This window comes from Mytilus trossulus, chromosome 6 (assembly GCF_036588685.1).
Source record: "Mytilus trossulus isolate FHL-02 chromosome 6, PNRI_Mtr1.1.1.hap1, whole genome shotgun sequence".
In the NCBI taxonomy this organism is placed as follows: domain Eukaryota; kingdom Metazoa; phylum Mollusca; class Bivalvia; order Mytilida; family Mytilidae; genus Mytilus; species Mytilus trossulus.
Window position 1 is genome coordinate 6,929,517 of NC_086378.1, and position 24,053 is coordinate 6,953,569.

Below are 24,053 nucleotides of genomic sequence, written 5' to 3' on the forward strand. Positions count from 1 at the left end.
CTTGTTATGATTATTTTTAGCCTACAGAAAGTTTTGAGATTGCATCAGTTTATGTGTAAGATTGGTTGAGAATTGGAATCTTGTTTAATATAGAGCACTGACTTCCTTCACTGCACAAATTTCCCATTGTTTGTCAAACCTTCTGGACAATTGGTGAATTTTGGATAATATAAAAATTTGATTTGATATAACAATTATAGTAAGCCAAACAGAGATGGCACTCTTTAAACAAGAACTTATAACTTGTATCTGTTTACGAAAACATTTCCTGATTAAACCTTTTATATTTGGTGTTTAAATTTAGAAAGAAAAAGCATTATGTGCAAAAACACAATTGAGAATTTTTTTAATTTTTTTCAATTTTTACAAAAATCACTCATTTTCATAAAAAAAATTGTCCAGAAACTATGACGAAGAGATTCCTGGGAGTTGTGTTTATTGTATATGCATTTTAAAGTATTTAGTTGATAGCTCATCTGACAATAGATAAAATGAACTTTCCTGTTATTATTATGTTGAACGTGATATTACTTTATTCTTGTTATCAATTTAAGTATAGAATTGGAGAATTACATTATTTAAAATTATATTGTTGTTGTTATAAGACTCTCTACATTTGTGGTTGGAAATGTTTAGAATTTTCATTTTGATGTCTTTTAACATGTGACTAAATTCTATATACCTCAGAATTTTATTCCCACGTCATCGTATAAAGACAATAATTAGAAACCCTATATTGTCTAAAAGTTTATTAAGATAATCTGGTTGTTATAAAAATCCATGATTTCAGTAAATGACTATGTTAAATATTTAGAGATTCAATATTTGCAAATAATGGTGATGATTCACTAAATTTTCCTGGTTATTTGGATTTTCTTCTTACGCCAAATTCTGCATTCAATAGATATAGGAAGATGTGGTGTGAGTGCCAATGAGACAACTCTCCATCCAAATAACAATTTAAAAAAGTAAACCATTATAGGTCAACACGGAGCCTTGGCTCACACCAAACAATAAGCTATAAAGGGCCCCAAAATTACTAGTGTAAAACCATTTAACAGTCTAATCTATTTAAAAAAACGAGAAACGAGAAACATGTATAAATTACGTGAACAAACGACAACTAATGTACATCAGATTCCTGACTGGTGCAAACATTTGCTATATGCAATTTGTTCTCCACTGAAATGGTATCCCAGGCTTAGTAGTTACTTTTCAGAAAAATCTACGAAAAATTGGTTTCAAAACTAATTATTTAAATAAGACTATATTAGTGTATCCAAATATTTATATGACACAATATGCATTGTAATATATATAATTAGACTTTATAACTCAGCCTAATAAATCTGAATGATAAGAAAGGTTTAGACCTATTTAAGTTAGTAATCAATTATTGTCTTTCATAATATCATTCCTTGTATACTGTAAATTCACAATTTATTGCAACATTTTTTAAAATGTAAATTATGCGTCTGGGTGAGTATGACAATAATGCAACCTTGCATTCCCAATTCTAGTCAATACACATATGGGTGTGCAGTACACATATTTGTGTGCAGATTACACGAAACCACAAATAATTAATCTTACATTTATGTTCATTCTTCAAGAATCGCAAAAAAAAACACCACAAAATAATATTTGAATTTACAGTACATAAATTTTACCTATAGAACTTCAGAAACGGAGAAAATATTTTGCACGTTTTACTGTTAGTGTTATACAAGTAGTTGTAGTGATTTTAAATATTTTAAATATGTGGTTTAATATCCTATGCTAGTAAATTAAAGCAAAACAAGAAGAAGGGAGAAGGACTTCTGTTAAAAAGATTGCTATGCTTAAGAAGGGATTCAGTTTTCTTTAAATCTTTGAAAGCTTGCTAAGTTTGAAAAAAGGTTGCTTATTTGCATGATTTATTTCAGACAAGACGGTATGAATGTTATTGCTGCTCATCTCAAGCATTCCAGCCAAAATTTGACATCTCAAAAGAATTAATGTATTATGCAGAAAACAAAAAGTTATTGTTGTACATATTCAAAAGTTATAGGGTTGTAAAATCTTGGGTCAAGTGTTGCATATTAACAAAAAGTGATGAGGTCTCTTAGTTATAATCAATAGTCTGACACATTCTTTTATTGTAATGCCCCACTTTGGGGCATTAATTTTTTGGTCTGTGTGTCTGTTGTTTTTCTGCTAGTTTTTCAGTTCAAGTTTTTGGTCAAGGTAGTTTTGGATGAAGTTGAAGTCCAATCAACTTGATACTTAGTTCACATGTTTCCTTTATGTTATGATCTTTCTATTCTCAATGTCAAATGAAAGTTTTAACCCCTATTTCACTGTCCACTGAACATAGAAAATGTTAGTGTGAGTCATCATCCACGTACTATAGACACATTCTTGTTCATTTCATTTCTTCCTTTCAGTACAGATGTACTATTTTACAATTTTGAGTCAAATTGAGATGCCACATGTGCAATATGTATTATGTAGTTGATAGGCATCAAAGCCATTATTCTATATTTAATTAAGGGTATACTGTTTAACCCTTGTCTGGTCATCCCAGTAAATTTGCGTCACATCTTTCTGAAGAACTTGAGATCTGAGCTCCCGCCTCCGTGAAATTCCTTATCCTGCTGTATGTGATGTTTTTTCAGATTCATTGCTCATCACCTTCCTGTTAATGTATCATTAGTGTGAGCATGTCCATCAGACAGCCTTCATCTGACCTTGACTTCATTTTCATGGTTCATAGATCAATATTAATGTTTTTTTCATATTTAAGTCCATTTCTCATACTTAAAGTGACAGGTGAAATGTATGTGGTGTATAGAACAATCTTCAAGTCAACATCTTGTTGGATTTATCTTAATGTTACCTTATTTACATGGATCATTGATAATGTTCAGTTTATGTGATACTTGTAGTTAAACCTTTGTCTTTTTTTCAACACTAATTCAATTATGATCAGTAAAGCATATAAGAAATAATATTGTTTGCACTCTTGTTTCTATTTAATAAACAAATACATATTGATTTTGAAAGACAGCCCTGGCTAAAATGAATACAAGAAAATATTCTAATATTAATATTATTATATTTTTTAGCAGACAGGGGTTCTAGTAGACCTGTATCCATGTTTAACCAGATTAAAAATGAAAAAGTTTTGGAGCAGACATTACAGCCTTCTAAGTCATTTGGTGATCTTACAGAAACAGACGATTTAGTTACAGATTTGAAGAAAATTGTGGAAGATAAAAATGAAGAAAATGGAGAAAATTCTGGTGGTGATGAAAAGAAAGATGTTACTTTGAGAACCAGTATAAAGGAAGAGGTCAAAAATGAAGAAAGTAAAGATGAAAATGAGGCTAAAAAGCCAACTGAAAATGGAAATTCTAAAAGATCATCTGATGAGAGTGTTTCTGAAGAATCAAATGAAGAAAAACCAACTGATTTTGAAAGTGATGTAATAATGGTATAAGACGTTGAGGTGTATTTTTTAATAGTTGTGATTTTTGGCAATATAAAATGTAAATATTATATAAAACACACATTCAGTCTTGTTCCAAAGATATTTCCCATGCCAAAAAATGTAATTAAGATTTTATTTTGATAGTTCAATGCTCAACAAAAATTGAACTCTTCTTCGTTAAATCAAAACATACCAGTATTTGAACTTAAATCATAAAAATCAAATTTTAAGATGTTGTAAGATAAAAGACTATGCAGAGTTGAGGTGTAGTTAGCGCTTAATTTTAAATACTTCATTCAAAACTTTTCCATTTTTTTTTGGTTATTTTTTGCCACAAGTGCTGTTTCTTGACTTAAATATCTTTATAAATATTTTAGGTTTATAACATTGTAATTTTTGAGCACTGTAGTTTGTGGTGCTGTACAATATCTGCTGAAACTGTTCATGTGCAATAATTGTTTTTGATGATTTATATCATGTTTTTTTTATATATATAATTTTTTATTCACTTTATACACTTTGTATATGTATATACTGGCCTATACTGGACTTATATCGTCACTCTTGTTACTTATCTATTCATGTAGTTGTGTTTAAAAAGTATTGGAAGGATAAGATGAAGTATTAGTTTAAATAGTGTAGTCATTTTCACTTTGGTCAGAGTACATACTTGAGAGCAAAAAAATAATACCTGGAAAAAAAATATTCATTTAAAAATTTATTTTTAATAAACTGCAATAAAAAACTAACTGCAAATATGACTTGACAAACTAAACTGAAAATATCAGCTCCAAAAATTGATTATATGTTTATGCTAGATTTTTTTATTTATGAGTCTGTTTAAAACAGTTTTGTTCCATGCTAGAAAAAATAATTCAAGCATTTGTTAATATATTGTTCAGAATAATTTTTAAATTCTGTGCAAGCAATAATTTGAAAAGAGGGAAACGAATCATGTTCCAGTGCCAAATACTTACAAATTGTTATTGATGATAAAAGTGGGATAAAGTGATGATTTGAGGTTTATTTTGTTATTGTACAAATACAAGGGTAAATAACTCTTGTTGTACAAATACAAGGGTAAGTAACTCTTGTTGTACAAATACAAGGGTAAATAACTCTTGTTGAGGATATTTCTAAATATCGAAATGTACTGAATTGTATAATTGGTATTTCATCAGCTAGTCATTAATGTTATTAACATTGAAGGTTATCTCATGTGTTTGTATGTTATTTATAATTCAATAAAATAATTGAAGAACTTACAACTTATTTACTTTTTCAACTATGTGTGTTTAAGGGAATAACTATTTAGCCCCATACAATTATAAGCTAATAACTTCATTCTGTCATGAATAGTTTGGCAGACTTTTATTTATAGGCAAAGGAACAATAAATTTATCTACTTAGATCACTATGTGTATTCATTCATAAATTTCAAAAGAAATAGAAGTTTATTGTTGTTACAGTTTATAATGTGTTCCATTAAATTATTTACTCAGAATTTCTATAAAAATGTAAATTAAGTTTCCATTACTCATCATAACATGTGTTCCATTAAATGATAAACTCAAAATTTCCATAAATGTTGAATAATTATTATATATCATGAATATTCATAAGCATAATAATACAGTGTATATAGTGTATATCTGTATATAAGGAATGACCAATGCTTTACTAAACTCATCATTTGTACAAATTCTACACAATGAACTTATGATTTCTACCATTAAGCTGTAAATCACCTCCTAGGGATTTTCATCTTTTATATTTCAGTTACTTGAGTGGCTTTATAGATTTACATGCTTTAAAGAGGCACTGGCATCTTTGGGGTTAGTGTACTGAAGGTTTATCATTGCTTTGAAATTTATTCAGTGAAATGTACCTCAGATTGAATATTTTTAACTTCAAAGCAAAAATAGAAAGAAAAAAAATAGAATATAATGAAATTTAGAATTGACATGAGACTTTAAACTGAGGGAACATAAAATTGGTGAAGGTTTGAAAAAAAATAGAATTTGTATTAAATTAAATTAAATGTGTTGTTTTTGAAAGAGGGATAACCTTGTCATGCTAGTCATAGGCAATATAAGTTTGTTCTATATATAATATTGATGGAATTAATTTCATATTCAATGTAGCCTTAAACTTACTGAAATATTTTTGTTACATCATTTCATTTGTATATCTGTATATATTTATATATAATGTATTTTCACACACAGTTTTAATATCTTTGAAGTTTGGTACCTTTACAAGTTTCCAACCCGGCAAGTTCTTGATTTTAACACTAAGTACGTATAAAAGGCCTTGTTTCCTTTTTAGTGTCTTGCTCGAATTATACATGCTTAAACTTTTATCTATAGTTGGAGGAAAGGTGGAAATTATAAAAAAAAACAATTTTTGTTTTTGAATCCTATATATTTCTTCTGTTACTTTATGTGTAAAGGTCCATTACAGAAGTAGGAATTGTCAACACAGGAGAATTGAAATATACAATCTTTTTAACTGTATTTCCAGAAATTGTGTTATAAAATAACAATGTAATAAAGAGTCCCAACTTGTAGTACTTAGTTAGAATGACACCCTTAAAGTACTTACACACACTAAAACAAACTTACGCACCTCTATTGTTAATAATATAATGCTTATCATATTCCTCATGATTTTGTAGTAAGTAGTCAATTTTCATTGGTTAACGATAATTATCATTAACGTATCGTGACAGATAGACATGTATGATACACTGTTTTGGGATAATTACAAGTCAACAGGAATTTTTCAAAATACAAATATCTAAACAACTATCTACTGTAAATTCAGAAATTAATGAGAAGTTTTGATTATTGCATAAAATGCGACAGAGTTGTAGCGCATTAATTTAAACTTGCATTTTGAGAAATTTTTAATATGAATTTAACAGGACTTTTCTCAAAATGGTAAAAATTAAAATCGCATTTAAGTTTAAAATGATAAAATCGCAATAATAAATGCACACAATAATTTCAGAATTTACAGTATTTCATTAATTAATGTAGATATTAAGATTTATAGATAATAATGTTATTAAATTATGTTTAACTTATAGCACTGTCGTCATTACATTCTTTCTGACAAGAAGGAACAACTATAGTCCAAAAACATACATTGTAGTAATATCAAATAAATATTTCATTGAACATTAACAAAGTGTATAATTATGGTAAATATGATGCTCTGTGAGCAAAATTAAACAAATCTGAAGTTAAACTTAAGATTTTTTGTTGATATTTGTTTTTTAGGATAGTGGACCAATATGTTTTATATAATGTTGAATTTACACCATAAGACTTCACATAGCTGTTATGTTCTCTGGTATAGTTTTTGTTAAGTGTTCATGATTAACTTAAGACTAAGGATTTCCTGTCTTTATTTGTTGGTTTTATATTTATTAAGTTCATATGGGAATTATCATCAAATATATATTCAAAGTACTAAAAATAACAGTAATAAAGTTATATGTTTTCTATAATAATTATTGTAGTGTTCTATTTGTTTTTCCTGTTATGATTATACTATTTTTTACTGTACTAATTATTTATCATTCACAAAATGAGTACGAGGATAGACTATATTTGTTAATAAAGAGTTTTAAGTTTTCACAGAGAAGTTTAACAATAGAAGCTTGATTTTAATGGGTAAAGATCAAAGAGAACTTCCAGAGGTTTTTCACCGAGTTCTTTATTATAACTAAAAGTTAGATTATTGATTACCTTGTTCAATTTTCAGTTGAAATGGTTTTGGGTTCTTTTTTAATAAATTTTATATACTATATTTGACACTCCAATAATTATGTTTCATCTACGTTTTAGTCCCATTTTGTTATTGGACCAATTTAAAGAAGATAGACCCATGATATACAATTATAATAAAGAGAGGAGAGACCATACAAATATAATCTATGCAAAGATAATGTTCTGTTGACTTTGTTAGATAAGTAGTGTTATAAACACCCTTTACATAACTTTTATTATTTCACATTTACTTTATATATATATGATATGTTTATAAACATTAAACATATATTGTTATAATTGGTTTTGTATTTATAAATGCCAGTCCACCACATTAAAGGGCCTTAGGTGTACCCTTGTCTGTCTGTCATTGCCCTTTTGTGTGTGTATAAAAAAGAAGATGTGGTATGATTGCCAATGAGACGACTGTCCACAAGAGAACAAAATGACACAGAAATTAAAAACAATAGGTCATCATACAGCCTTCAACAATGAGCAAAGTCCATACTGCATAGTCAGCTATAAAAGGCCCTGAAATCACAATGTAAAACAATTCAAATTGTGTTGGTTCCTTGGGTTAACATCAGTGATTTTGTCTATTACTCAGAAACCCTTTAGGACGTTCCCTACTTCTACATCATTCTGCTGATTATAAGGGTTCTCCAATACTTCTGAAGTTGCTGCATAATTTTTTTGCATTATAAACAAGTGAAACTGCGAACTACTGCTCACTGATGATACCCCCGCCGCAAGTGGATAATATAAATAGTGTAAAAATATGCAAGTGTTCGGTAAACAGGAAGTTGTCCAGTGATGAATCTGAAAACGCATCACACTGTATAGCTGAAGCGGGAGTATAAATATCACTTTAGAGGAGGGTAGGAACTTTATCAGGAATCTAGTATCGGGTGTTTTTAAGCTCAAGATTTCGGGATTGGTCCTTTCGAGATCTGGGAATTCTTTTTTCGATTTTCAGGATGTTGGATTAAATTTCTTTAAGTTCAGGACCTCAGGATATCATGTTGTTAGGCCCAGGATTTCGGAATTAGAATCCTTTGTCCCCTCTTACTTTATAATTTAGGTTGCATTTTCTGGTTTTCCTCCCCAGGGGTCCTGATCTTGAAATCCCAGGCTTAAAAAAAACATGAAATCCTGAGTTCCAGGATTTAAAGAAATTTAAATCCAGACATCCTGAAATTCGATAAAAAGAATTCATGGATCCAGAAAAGGATCAATCCTGAAATACAGAGCTTAAAAACACCTGACATTCTGAAAATGTATCCATAACATTTGCTAGGGTAAATCTACAGTAAAACCACTATAGCAAGCTGTTTCATCTGTGCAATAACTATTCCAATCAAACCTTCCTCATAGTTAATTCAAATTTGACAGACTAGTAAAAAACCTAACTAACACCTGTTAAATTTGGATGACAGACATCTATAAACAACATTTTAAACAAGTCTTATTCCTTTTAAATTGATTGCAGCAAAAATAACTACAAATTTGTATGGAAAGTAAATCATGAGAAATAAGTGAGTGTAAAATGGATTTCATATTTATTAAGAATTGTCATGAAATACAATCATCTTATTCAAACAACAGCATATACACAATGAGCAGTTCACATCAAAATACACAATACTCAACAATATAAAAAATCTTATGCTCAGCACTTAAAAATAAATTTACAAACAAAAACATTCATGAAACAGCTTAAAATAACACTATTGTACTAGTTTGATCTATTTATGGTATTTGCTTTTTTAAACTATCATAAAGCCCATATACTGTTCCTTGACCTTTTAAATAAGTACAAATGACTGTCTATTGAAATACGGTTAATTACTTGGTAGTTGCTTTCTATAACAGCAATCAGCACTTTAATCATTCAGATATCTCATATTTTCCTCCTTAGCACGAAAACGGCATATACTTTTGAAGGGGTACTTAAACTTTCATTCAAAACATAGTTTACATATCAGTCAATGAAATATTTTACCAATAAATGCAATAAATGCTTAGCAAATCATGAAGTTGACATTTAAAGTCCATTGATAAATTACAAATGTACACTTATTTGGAGAGAATTTTAACAAATCTGGCAATATAACGTGACATGATGTTTTCATTCATATAATTCTTAATAAATATACAATAAACCTATATTTGCCTAGATACCTCTTTAAACCTGAGAATGTTGTGGCTGGTGACATTTAAATAAACTATTAAAAATGTTAGTCAGAATCAATGAGAAGTGAGCCATATTAAGATTAGTTACTTTAAGAGCAAGTTACATACATTTTTTTATCCTGACAAACTTTTACTGGAGTTTCTGAAGAGCCAAAAATATTAATAAATATTTTTTAATAAATTTACTTCTTCAGTACATGTGTTAAATTATTTAGTTTTTACAAAAGATGAAATATAAATTATTTGAACAAGAATATGTCCCTAGTAAATGAACGCCCCATCCGCACTATCACAGGGAACATTTGTACTAAGTTTCAAGTTGATTTGACTTCAACTTCATCAAAAACTACCTCGACCAAAAACTTTAACCTGAAGCGGGACAGACGTATGAACAGACGCAATGACAAGAAAACATAATGCCCATAAATGGGGCATAAAATTGTTAAATAAACCTTGTATTTTTTTTCTTCTACATCTAAAAATGTGATTGATTTTCAAGGAAATGCCATCTTTGTAAAATGATTAAAAAAAGACAATATAATATACATGTATAACAACATATATGTAATATTACCATATAAACACATTTCTTATAAAATGTATTTATGGTGGTTTTTTTGTTCTCCGATAATAAATATTTATTATAAAGAATACTGGAAAGAGGTTTATTTTCCAATACTGAGAATTCATTTATTTTGGTGGGTTTACATTTTTCCTAGATTAAGTAACAAATTGTATTTTGATCGAAATATGATTTTTTGGTTTATCAAAAAGTGCATACAATTCGATAAAATATATATAAACTCCAACTAACATTTAAATTGTATCAAATGCACCCAAGCAATCCACAAAAAATAGTATCCCACGAGTAATAATGAATCCACAGTATCTAATTTTGCAAAATATGTGGCAAAATATTTTTTGCAAGTTTTATTTTTTACCTTGGTCTTTTCACTCATTCTGAAATTAAGGCAAGATGATAATTTAGGGATTTTATTTCAATTGTAAAATCGGCAAAAAAATCCCACTTTTATACAATATTCAAGAGGACAAAAAAATAAAGAAACTATGTGATTCAATATTATTTTAGGGATAACATGGGAAAAGCTGAACAAGAAATTTAAATATTCAATGAAGTATAAGTTTCTAAATGCCAAAACAACAAAATCAAATATCCATGAAAAAACAATCTTTCCACAATCCACAGAAAATAGCAACCACAAAAATAAATGAAATTTGAATTGATCCATAGTTACTCAAACTGTTTCTGAACAAAACATTCATGTTTAAAGTTCATGATCTGGTTCAATTAAAATTAATTTAACTGAGAAATTAATTCTTTTTCTTTAACAAAATGAAGATTGTATTAACTCTTTAACCTACTATTTTTGTTTCAAAATCAAACTCTTTGGATATTTTCTTTACCTGATCATTCTTATCTTAAATAAATAACAAAAACAAGACAATACTGTAAATTCAGAAATAATTGTGATGTTTTTCATTCTTGTAGTAATTTAAACTTGGCATTTATTTTAATTCTTTATATAAATTAAACAATATTTTCTCAATATCACAAAAATTAAAATCATATTTTAGTCTAAAATGACAAAATTGCAATAATAAATCCATGCAATAATATCTGAATCTACAGTAGTATATATCACAAAATTTCTAAGATATACATATTGATAAAGGCACAAGACAAGCAGAATTAAATATTGCACTTGTTGTAGACAGTTCAGTCCTGAAAGATATAATTGTCATGAAAATTGCCTCCTTTCACAAATAACTCGAATATCTTTTAAAGAAGATTCAAAATATGTACTTCCCTTGGTTTGTACAGTACACACAGAAAGATATAACTTGACTCAGTCATTTGTAGATGGGATCCATATAAGGTATGGTTCAAAGTTCATTCTGCTTTTTCATGATCAGTCACTGCTTGAGGAGTTTCTATAGAAGCTTGCTCGTCATAAGCTGAAATAAAATATGGCATTGTTTAAATCATTATTAATGTATTGACTAATGCAAAAACACAATATTTAATTGATTGATTGCTGTTTGTTTAATTCTGGAATTTGTCCCCAATATTAGTATTGACTTAATTTACAACTTCAATGACTGCAAGTTCTTGACTATTGTTCCATACAACAGGAAGTTCATTAGTCAAAACTGTTCAAAAATAAGAAACTATGAACACTGCAAGGTATAGATTCCTTTTATTTATCAGTGGGAAGTAAAATTAATAAATATTGCATTGAATAAAGCATTGGTTGTAGTTGATTTTGAAAACTATAATTCTGGACAATGGGAGATAACTCCAATTTGTAAAGATGACTACAAATAATGACATCATTTATATTTTTGGAACATATATTAGATTCCTGCACCTTGCAAAAGTTATATAATTTTTTTGACAGGTGTTGCACCATTTTGTGACTAGACTATCTGAGCATATATTACATTGATAATTTTTTTTAAATGTTCATGGATAGGATATATAGAATGTCATGATCTATGCAAAAAGGAAGTGATAAGCCTTGGAAAATTTAGATATCAAGTCAGTATAATTAAGAGATAACTGTATTGTATTTGAAGCTTTAAGGACGTCACTCAGTAGTTTTGCTGTCACAAATTTAGTTTACCAGGTCTTTTACAATAATCACAAATAAAATGTCTGATTTATTAAAATTTGACAGCGTGTATAGAGATGAAGCATTCGTACTCTTAAAGAGGCTTACGGGTATAAGATTTTCAGAAAAAAATTAAACATTAATTGTTCGTTACAAATATTATTTATTACCTTAAGTAGTTGTTACTTTATCATATGGTACAAAAATCATTCCAAAAAAACAATTCGTGTTTGCCCCAGGTGACTTTTAAAATGTAGACATCATTGAAAAAGATCCAAATTATCTCCCTTTGGTGCAAAAATGCCATTTTCTGGCATTAAAATTGAAATATCTTTTTAACTCATCAGTGATCTATATTCTTTATTGCTGTGTTCGAATGAGCTGTACATAAACTAAATAATTCTAAAATTTAAGCGATTTCTGTAATTTAGTTCTTTTTTTATTTCGATATTACTGCTATATCTCCTATTAGTTCAACACAAAAACAGGACATTAACAACAATGTAGGCTTCTTTCAAAGGCAGATTGTGATCGTAAATGAAAGGTGACCCCATTTTTTATTTCATTTTCTATTAAGTATAAGATAAAGTAGATTTATAGAAAAATATAGAGAAACTCTATATTAAATAAAAAAATTGATTTAAACCCACGAGCCCCCTTCAGGATCTATTTCTATGGGTTTTTAGTTAATCAACTCCTTAACTGGTTTCTGAGACAATCTCTTATTTTCGGTCATGGTCTATCTATGTGACATTATCAGGTATGGTCAATTTTTTTCATGATCTCATACATGTAGTATGGTATGTTTTTTAGCTCACCTGGCCCAAAGCGGTGTCCGGCGTCCGGCGTCCGGCGTCGTCCAGCGTTAGCTTTTACAAAAATCTTCTCCTCTGAAACTACTGGGCCAAATCAAACCAAACTTGGCCACAATCATCATTGGGGTATCTTGTTTAAACTAGAGGCTCCAAAGAGCCTGTGTCGCTCACCTTGGTCTATGTGAATATTAAACAAAGGAAGCAGATGGATTCATGACAAAATTGTGTTTTGGTGATGGTGATGTGTTTGTAAATCTTACTTTACTAGTCTTGCTGCTTACATTTATCTCTATCTATAATGAACTTGGCCCAGTAGTTTCAGTGGAAAATGTTAATAAAAATTTACAAATTTTATGAAAATTGTTAAAAATTGACTATAAAGGACAATAACTCCTTAGGGGGTCAATTGACAATTTCGGTCATGTTGACTTATTTGTAAATCTTATTTTGCTGAACATAATTGCTGTTTACAGTTTATCTCTATCTATAATAAAATTTAAGATAATAACCAAAAACAGCAAAATTTCCTTAAAATTACCGATTCAGGGGCAGCAACCCAACAATGGGTTGTCAGATTCATCTGAAAATTATAGGGCAGATAGATCTTGATCTGATTAATAATTTTACCCCGTGTTGGATTTGCTCTAAATGCTTTGGTTTTGAGTTATAAGCCAAAAACTGCATTTTACCCCTATGTTCTATTTTTAGCTGTGGCGGCCATCTTGATTTGAAAGTCGGGTCACCGGACACATTTTTAAAACAAGATACCCCAAAGATGATGATTGCCAAGTCTGGATTAATTTGGCCCAGTAGTTTCAGAGGAGAAGATTTTTGTAAAAGATAACTAAGATTTACGAAAAATGGTTAAAAATTGACTATAAAGGGCAATAACTCCTAAACGGGTCAACTGACCATTTCGGTCATGTTGACTTATTTGTAAATCCTACTTTACTAAACATTATTGCTGTTTACAGTTTATCTCTATCTATAATAATATTCAAGATAATAACCAAAAACTGCAAAATTTCCACAAAATTACCAATTCAGGGGCAGCAACCCAACAACGGGTTGACTGATTCATCTGAAAATTTCAGGGCAGATAGATCTTGACCTGATAAACATTTTTACCCCATGTCAGATTTCCTCTAAATGCTTTGGTTTTTGAGTTATAAGCCAAAAACTGCATTTTACCCCTATGTTCTATTTTTTGCCGTGGCGGCCATCTTGGTTGGATGACCGGGTCACGCCACACATTTTTTAAACTAGATACCCAAATGATGATTGTGGCCAAGTTTGGTTCAATTTGGCCCAGAAGTTTCAGAGGAGAAGATTTTTGTAAAAGTTAACGACGACGGACGACGGACGACGGCAACGGACGCAAAGTGATGGGAAAAGCTCACTTGGCCCTTCGGGCCAGGTGAGCTAAAAATGTGTGGCATGACCGGGTCATCCAACCAAGATGGCCGCCACGGCTAAAAATAGAACATAGGGGTAAAATGCCGTTTTTGGCTTATAACTCAAAAACCAAAGCATTTAGAGGAAATCTGACATGGGGTAAAAATGTTTATCAGGTCAAGATCTATCTGCCCTGAAATTTTCAGATGAATCGGTTAACCTGTTGTTGGGTTGCTGCCCCTGAATTGGTAATTTTGAGGAAATTTTGCTGTTTTTGGTTATTATCTTGAATATTATTATAGATAGAGATAAACTGTAAACAGTAATAATGTTCAGCAAAGTTAGATTTACAAATAAGTCAACATGACCGAAATGGTCAGTTGACCCCTTTAGGAGTTATTGCCCTTTATAGTCAATTTTTAACCATTTTTCATAAATCTAAGTCATCTTTTACAAAAATCTTCTTCTCTGAAACTACTGAGCCAAATTAATCCAAACTTGGCCACAATCATCTTTGGGGTATCTAGTTTAAAAAATGTGTGGCGTGACCCGGTCAACCAACCAAGATGGCCGCCATGGCTAAAAATAGAGGTAAAATGCAGTTTTTGGCTTATAACTCAAAAAACCAAGGCATTTTGAGGAAATTTGACATGGGATAAAAATGTTTATCAGGTCAATATCTATCTGCCCTGAAATTTTCAGATGAATTGGACAATCGGTTGTTGGCTTGCTGCACTCCAATTGGTAATTTTTAAAGAAATTTTGCCGTTTTTGGTTATTATCTTGAATACTATTATAGATAGAGATAAACTGTAAACAGCAATAATGTTCAGCAAAGTAAGATCTACAAATAAGTCAACATGACCTAAATGGTCAATTGACCCCTTAAGGAGTTATTGCCCTTTATAGTCAATTTTTAACAATTTTCATTAATTCGGTAAATTTATGTAAATTTTTACCAAATATTTTTCTCTGTTACTTATGGGCAAGGTTCATTATAGATATAATTGTAAGAAGCAAGAACGTTCAGTAAAGTAAGAACTTCAAACACATCACCATCACCAAAATACAATTTTGTCATGAATCCATTTGTGTCCTTTGTTTAATATGCACATAGACCAAGGTGAGCGACACAGGCTCTTTAGAGCCTCTAGTTTTTGCTCCATTTATAGTTTTCTTTGTAGTATTTAGTAGACTATTTTTTGTCTATTAATATTTTTTTCTTTGGACATGGTGTATTCTGTATATGTTTTTGGCCTTGGCATATTCTGTTTTTCTTTGACTAAATGCTTTAGCCTTTTGATTGCCCTATTTGTATCTTTTCCATCCCCCCTTTTTTGGGGGCAAAACTATAACTAGAGGCTCTCAAGAGCCTGTGTCGCTCACCTGTTACTGTATTTACTGATGTCGGTCATCTTGGTTGGTAGGTGGGGTCATTAGACACTTTTTTTAAATAGATACCCTAGTAATGATTGTGGCCAAGTTTGTTTAAATTTGGCCCAGTTTCAGAAAAGACGATTTTTGTACAAGTTACAAAAATGACGAAAAGTTGTTCAATATTGACTATAAAGGGCAATAACTCCTAAAGGGGTCCTCTAACAATTTTGATCATGTTGACTTATTTGTAGATCTTACTTTGCTGAACAGTATTGCTGTTTACAGTTTATCTCTATCTATAATAGTATTCAAGATAATAACCAAAAACTGCAAAATTTCCTTAAAATTACCAATTTTAGGGCAGCAACCCAACAACGAGTTGTCGGATTCATCTGAAAATTTGTGAGGGGAAAGATCTTATTCTAATGGACATTTAAATCTTGACAGATTTGCCCTAAATGTCTTATTTTCAAAGATATAATTCAAAAACTGCATTTTACCGCTATGTTCTAATTTTAGCCATGTAGGCCATTTTATTTGGTAGGCAGGGTCATCGGACACATTTTTTAAACTATATACCACAATGATAATTGTGGCCAAGTTTGGTTAAATTTGGCCATGTAGTTTCAGAGAAGAAGATTTTTGTACAAATTACAAAAAATGAAGAAAAGTTGTTAAAAATTGACTATAAAGGGCAATAACTCCTTAAGGGGTTGACTGACAATTTTGGTCATGTTGACTTATTTGTAGGTCTTACTTTGCTGAGCATTATTGCTGTTTACAGTTTATCTCTATCTATAATAGTATTCAAGATAATAGCCAAAAACTGCAAAATTTCCTTAAAATAACCAATTCAGGGGCAGCAACCCAACAACAAGTTGTCCCATTCGTCTGAAAATTTCAGGGCAGATAGATCTTGACCTGATCAACAATTTTACCCCCATGTCAGATTTGCTCTAAATGTTTTGGTTTCAAAGATATAAGCCAAAATATACATTTTACCCCTGTGTTCTATTTTTAGCCATGGCGGCCATCTTGGTTGGATGGCCAGGTCACTGGACACATTTTTAAAACTAGATACCCCAAGGATGATTGTGGCCAAGTTTGGTTAAATTTGGCCCAGTTGTTTCAGAGGAGAAGATTTTTGTAAAAGTTTACGGACGACGGACGACAGACGCCGGACGCCGGACGCCAAGTGATTAGAAAAGCTCACTTGACCTTTCAGGTCAGGTGAGCTAAAAATATTTATGTCAATAAACTACCAGGTGGAAGGTCATCTTTATTCCCTAAAAAGTATCCATCTTCATCTTCGTCTTCATCAAACTCATCTGCATTTTCATCATCAATGGGTTCCATACAGCACAAACTGTAGCAGACGATACTTATCACTACTGTAGGGAGGCAGAACATTAACAGGAACAGCCATCTGGATGACTGCCAAACACTCTGAAACAAAGTGGCATTTTTATAATTTTAGACCATTTTTAGATAGTTGAGTTTGACTTTATGACAAATGTGACCTTTAACATTTTTCTTATTTTACATTTTATCTTAGAACCAAATATGACTAATATTTTTTTTTTTTAACCAGATTTGACAAATCATTGCCTTTGTGAAATGTCAAAAGTTCAAATTGTTAAAATCAACTGCTACTTTTATTTCATAGAAATTTAATGTTTTGAATTTCAAGAGATCCAAAGGAAGCAAATTTAACCCTTGTCATGCGGGGGCTGTAATATTAACGCCGTACCCAGAATACCGTTATTTTGGCATCAATGGCGCTCCATACATTTAAAGGTCATCGTAATACCATTTATTTCGTAGTGTATGCACGTTTCCTTAATCTGAAACTATTCATGTCATGTTTCTCCCTTTAAATATTCATTTTGAGCTCAAATACGAACTTCAAAAATTGATATTGGACAAAATTGGGTTTTTTGGAGGGTTGGGCTTACCTTCAAGGTCTGAATCACGGAGTTCAGAGGACTGAAACCTTGACAAACACCGTTAACCTAAAGGCACATAACGACTGGTCGTGTTTATTATCAAAATACGCCGAGGAAACGACTACTTCCGGTGTCATATGGTATTTTGAACCCCCTAAGAATTGAACCCGGGGTCAAAATGCCATGCGGTAAAATGACCCCGGGGTCATTATACCGCATGGTATTTTGACCCCGGGGTCATTTTTCACATATGGTATTTTGACCCCCCCTGCGGTATATTGAACCCCCCTGTTTTTGAGAAATAGTATTGCAGATGATCTAATTTACAATTTATTGGCTATTATTTTTTTTTTAATTAGAGGTTATGAGTAGGGGGTTCAATATACCGCAGGGGGGTCAAAATACCATGGCTATTTAAAATTTTGAAAAATATCTTTTCCAGTATGCTAAATACATATAAACTACTTATTGGAGTATTATAACTATGTTAAGGAGTTAGAATAGCTTGGATTTTTGAAATTCAAGGTCTATAGTAGGGGGTTCAATTTACCGCAGGGGGGTCAAATTACCATGGCTAAGTAAAATTTTCAAAATATCTTTTCCAGCATGTTGAATACATATAAACTACTTATTGGAGTATTATAACTATGTTAAGGAGTTAGAATAGCTTGGATTGTTGAAATTCAAGGTCTATAGTAGGGGGTTCAATATACCGCAGGGGGGTCAAAATACCATGGCTAAGTAAAATTTTCAAAATATCTTTGCCAGTTTGTTAAATACATACAAACTACTCATTGGAGTATTATAACTATGTTAAGGAGTTTGAATAGCTAGTTTTTTTTAAATTTTAGGTAAAGTAGGGGGTTCAATATACCGCAGGGGGGTCTAAATACCATGGGAATTATTTTTTTCAAAACATCTTTTCCAGGATGTTTAATGCATACAAACTACTTATTGGAGTATTATTACTAAGTTAAGGAGTTAGAATAGCTAGAATTTTTGAAATTGAAGGTCTATAGAAGGGGGTTCAATATACCGCAGGGGGGTCAATATACCATGGAAATTATTTTTTTTCAAATCATTTTTTCCATGATGTTAAATGCATACAAACTACTTATTGAAGTATTATTACTCAGTTAAGGAGTTAGAATAGCTAGAATTTTTAAATATTAAGGTCTATGGTAGGGGGTTCAATATACCGCAGGGGGGTCAAAATACCATGGCAAAGTAAAATTTTCAAAATATCTTTTCCAGTATGTTTAATACATACAAACTACCTGTAGGAGTATTATAACTATGTTAAGGAGTTTGAATAGCTAGAGATTTTGAAATTTAAGGTCTACAGTAGGGGTTCAATATACCGCAGGGGGGTCAAAATACCATGGCTAAGTAAAATTTTCAAAATATCTTTTCCAGTTTGTTAAATATATACAAACTACTTATTGAAGAATTATTACTCAGTTAAGGAGTTTGAATAGCTAGAATTTTTGAAATTTAAGGTCTATAGTAGGGGGTTCAATATACCGCAGGGGGGTCAATATACCATGGAAATTATTTTTTTCAAAACATTTTTTCCAGGATGTTAAATGCATACAAACTATTTATTGAAGTATTATTACTAAGTTAAGGAGTTAGAAAAGCTAGAATTTTTGAATGTCAAGGTCTATGGTAGGGGGTTCAATATACTGCAGGGGGGACAAAATACCATGGAAATTATAATTTTTTTCTTACATCTTTTCCAGCATTTTAAATACATACAAACTGCTTATTGGAGTATAATTACTACGTTAAGGAGTAAGAATTGCAAGATTTTTGAAATTGAGGGTCTATGATGAGGGGTCAATATACCGCAGGGGGGTCAAATTACCATGGCAAAGTAAAATTTTCAAAATATCTTTTCCAGTATGTTAAATACATACAAACTACTTGTAGGAGTATTATAACTATGTTAAGGAGTTTAAATAGCTAGAATTTTTGAAATTTAAGGTCTACAGTAGGGGTTCAATATATCGCAGGGGGGTCAAAATACCATGGCTAAGTAAAATTTTCAAAATATCTTTTCCAGTTTGTTAAATATATACAAGCTACTTATTGAAGTATTATTATTATGTTAAGGAGTTTAAATAGCTAGAATTTTTGAAATCTAAGGTCTATAGTAGGGGTTCAATATACCGCAGGGGGGTCAAAATACCATGGCAAAGTAAAATTTTCAAAATATCTTTTCCAATATGTTAAATACATACAAACTACTTGTAGGAGTATTATTACTATGTTAAGGAGTTTGAATAGCTAGAAATTTTGAAATTTAAGGTCTATGGTAGGGGGTTCAATATACCGCAGGGGGTTAAAATACCATGGCAAAGAAAATTTTCAAAATATCTTTGCCAGTTTGTTAAATACATACAAACTACTTATTGAAGTATTATTACTAAGTTAAGGAGTTGAATAGCTAGAATTTTTGAAATTTAAGGTCTATAGTAGGGGTTCAATATACCGCAGGGGGGTCAATATACCATGGATTTTTTTTTTTTTCAAAACATTTTTTCCAGGATGTTAAATGCATACAAACTACTTATTGAAGTATTATTACTCAGTTAGGGAGTTAGAATAGCTAGAATTTTTGAATATTAAGGTCTATGGTAAGGGGTTCAATATACCGCAGGGGGGTCAAAATACCATGGCAAAGTAAAATTTTCAAAATATCTTTTCCAGTATGTTAAATACATACAAACTACTTGTAGGAGTATTATAACTATGTTAAGGAGTTTGAATAGCTAGAATTTTTGAAATTTAAGATCTTCAGTAGGGGTTCAATATACCGCAGGGGGGTCAAAATTCCATGGCTAAGTAAAATTTACAAAATATCTTTTCCAGTTTGTTAAATACATACAAACTGCTTATTGGAGTATTATTATTATGTTAAGGAGTAAGAATTGCAAGATTTTTGAAATTGAGGGTCTATGATGGGGGGTCAATATACCGCAGGGGGGTCAAATTACCATGGCAAAGTAAAATTTTCAAAATATCTTTTCCAGTTTGTTAAATATATACAAGCTACTTATTGAAGTATTATTATTATGTTAAGGAGTTTAAATAGCTAGAATTTTTGAAATCTAAGGTCTATAGTAGGGGTTCAATATACCGCAGGGGGGTCAAAATACCATGGCAAAGTAAAATTTTCAAAATATCTTTTCCAGTATGTTTAATACATACAAACTACCTGTAGGAGTATTATAACTATGTTAAGGAGTTTGAATAGCTAGAGATTTTGAAATTTAAGGTCTACAGTAGGGGGTTCAATATACCGCAGGGGGTCAAAATACCATGGCAAAGAAAATTTTCAAAATATCTTTGCCAATTTGTTAAATACATACAAACTACTTATTGAAGTATTATTACTAAGTTAAGGAGTTAGAATAGCTAGAATTTTTGAAATTTAAGGTCTATAGTAGGGGTTCAATATACCGCAGGGGGGTCAATATACCATGGATTTTTTTTTTTTTCAAAACATTTTTTCCAGGATGTTAAATGCATACAAACTACTTATTGAAGTATTATTACTCAGTTAGGGAGTTAGAATAGCTAGAATTTTTGAATATTAAGGTCTATGGTAAGGGGTTCAATATACCGCAGGGGGGTCAAAATACCATGGCAAAGTAAAATTTTCAAAATATCTTTTCCAGTATGTTAAATACATACAAACTACTTGTAGGAGTATTATAACTATGTTAAGGAGTTTGAATAGCTAGAATTTTTGAAATTTAAGATCTTCAGTAGGGGTTCAATATACCGCAGGGGGGTCAAAATACCATGGCTAAGTAAAATTTTCAAAATATCTTTGCCAGTTTGTTAAATACATACAAACTACTCATTGGAGTATTATAACTATGTTAAGGAGTTTGAATAGCTAGTTTTTTTTAAATTTTAGGTAAAGTAGGGGGTTCAATATACCGCAGGGGGGTCTAAATACCATGGGAATTATTTTTTTCAAAACATCTTTTCCAGGATGTTTAATGCATACAAACTACTTATTGGAGTATTATTACTAAGTTAAGGAGTTAGAATAGCTAGAATTTTTGAAATTGAAGGTCTATAGAAGGGGGTTCAATATACCGCAGGGGGGTCAATATACCATGGAAATTATTTTTTTTCAAATCATTTTTTCCATGATGTTAAATGCATACAAACTACTTATTGAAGTATTATTACTCAGTTAAGGAGTTAGAATAGCTAGAATTTTTAAATATTAAGGTCTATGGTAGGGGGTTCAATATACCGCAGGGGGGTCAAAATACCATGGCAAAGTAAAATTTTCAAAATATCTTTTCCAGTATGTTTAATACATACAAACTACCTGTAGGAGTATTATAACTATGTTAAGGAGTTTGAATAGCTAGAGATTTTGAAATTTAAGGTCTACAGTAGGGGTTCAATATACCGCAGGGGGGTCAAAATACCATGGCTAAGTAAAATTTTCAAAATATCTTTTCCAGTTTGTTAAATATATACAAACTACTTATTGAAGAATTATTACTCAGTTAAGGAGTTTGAATAGCTAGAATTTTTGAAATTTAAGGTCTATAGTAGGGGGTTCAATATACCGCAGGGGGGTCAATATACCATGGAAATTATTTTTTTCAAAACATTTTTTCCAGGATGTTAAATGCATACAAACTATTTATTGAAGTATTATTACTAAGTTAAGGAGTTAGAAAAGCTAGAATTTTTGAATGTCAAGGTCTATGGTAGGGGGTTCAATATACTGCAGGGGGGACAAAATACCATGGAAATTATAATTTTTTTCTTACATCTTTTCCAGCATTTTAAATACATACAAACTGCTTATTGGAGTATAATTACTACGTTAAGGAGTAAGAATTGCAAGATTTTTGAAATTGAGGGTCTATGATGAGGGGTCAATATACCGCAGGGGGGTCAAATTACCATGGCAAAGTAAAATTTTCAAAATATCTTTTCCAGTATGTTAAATACATACAAACTACTTGTAGGAGTATTATAACTATGTTAAGGAGTTTAAATAGCTAGAATTTTTGAAATTTAAGGTCTACAGTAGGGGTTCAATATATCGCAGGGGGGTCAAAATACCATGGCTAAGTAAAATTTTCAAAATATCTTTTCCAGTTTGTTAAATATATACAAGCTACTTATTGAAGTATTATTATTATGTTAAGGAGTTTAAATAGCTAGAATTTTTGAAATCTAAGGTCTATAGTAGGGGTTCAATATACCGCAGGGGGGTCAAAATACCATGGCAAAGTAAAATTTTCAAAATATCTTTTCCAATATGTTAAATACATACAAACTACTTGTAGGAGTATTATTACTATGTTAAGGAGTTTGAATAGCTAGAAATTTTGAAATTTAAGGTCTATGGTAGGGGGTTCAATATACCGCAGGGGGTTAAAATACCATGGCAAAGAAAATTTTCAAAATATCTTTGCCAGTTTGTTAAATACATACAAACTACTTATTGAAGTATTATTACTAAGTTAAGGAGTTGAATAGCTAGAATTTTTGAAATTTAAGGTCTATAGTAGGGGTTCAATATACCGCAGGGGGGTCAATATACCATGGATTTTTTTTTTTTTCAAAACATTTTTTCCAGGATGTTAAATGCATACAAACTACTTATTGAAGTATTATTACTCAGTTAGGGAGTTAGAATAGCTAGAATTTTTGAATATTAAGGTCTATGGTAAGGGGTTCAATATACCGCAGGGGGGTCAAAATACCATGGCAAAGTAAAATTTTCAAAATATCTTTTCCAGTATGTTAAATACATACAAACTACTTGTAGGAGTATTATAACTATGTTAAGGAGTTTGAATAGCTAGAATTTTTGAAATTTAAGATCTTCAGTAGGGGTTCAATATACCGCAGGGGGGTCAAAATTCCATGGCTAAGTAAAATTTACAAAATATCTTTTCCAGTTTGTTAAATACATACAAACTGCTTATTGGAGTATTATTATTATGTTAAGGAGTAAGAATTGCAAGATTTTTGAAATTGAGGGTCTATGATGGGGGGTCAATATACCGCAGGGGGGTCAAATTACCATGGCAAAGTAAAATTTTCAAAATATCTTTTCCAGTTTGTTAAATATATACAAGCTACTTATTGAAGTATTATTATTATGTTAAGGAGTTTAAATAGCTAGAATTTTTGAAATCTAAGGTCTATAGTAGGGGTTCAATATACCGCAGGGGGGTCAAAATACCATGGCAAAGTAAAATTTTCAAAATATCTTTTCCAGTATGTTTAATACATACAAACTACCTGTAGGAGTATTATAACTATGTTAAGGAGTTTGAATAGCTAGAGATTTTGAAATTTAAGGTCTACAGTAGGGGGTTCAATATACCGCAGGGGGTCAAAATACCATGGCAAAGAAAATTTTCAAAATATCTTTGCCAATTTGTTAAATA

General features: G+C 30.8%; 2 protein-coding genes across 8 annotated transcripts in view; one reads left to right on the top strand and one right to left on the bottom strand.

Moving 5' to 3' along the window:
• LOC134720678 (F-actin-uncapping protein LRRC16A-like) overlaps positions 1 to 7,548 on the top strand; it is a 73,396-nt gene extending 65,848 nt beyond the window's left edge. For all 7 annotated transcript variants that reach the window (XM_063583095.1, XM_063583096.1, XM_063583100.1 and 4 more), the window contains one exon: positions 3,108 to 7,548. In XM_063583095.1, coding sequence (XP_063439165.1) covers positions 3,108 to 3,481 — 374 coding nt within the window. In that variant the 3' untranslated portion in view covers positions 3,482 to 7,548. The remainder of the gene's footprint in view (positions 1 to 3,107) is intronic.
• A 1,246-nt stretch (positions 7,549 to 8,794) lies between these two features.
• The window catches only part of LOC134720679 (protein disulfide-isomerase TMX3-like), a 184,928-nt gene continuing 169,669 nt past the window's right edge, over positions 8,795 to 24,053 (bottom strand). Inside the window, exons 13-14 of the mRNA XM_063583102.1 lie at positions 16,924 to 17,107; positions 8,795 to 11,418 (exon numbers count right to left, since the gene is read on the bottom strand). Coding sequence (XP_063439172.1) covers positions 11,354 to 11,418; positions 16,924 to 17,107 — 249 coding nt within the window. The 3' untranslated portion in view covers positions 8,795 to 11,353. The remainder of the gene's footprint in view (positions 11,419 to 16,923; positions 17,108 to 24,053) is intronic.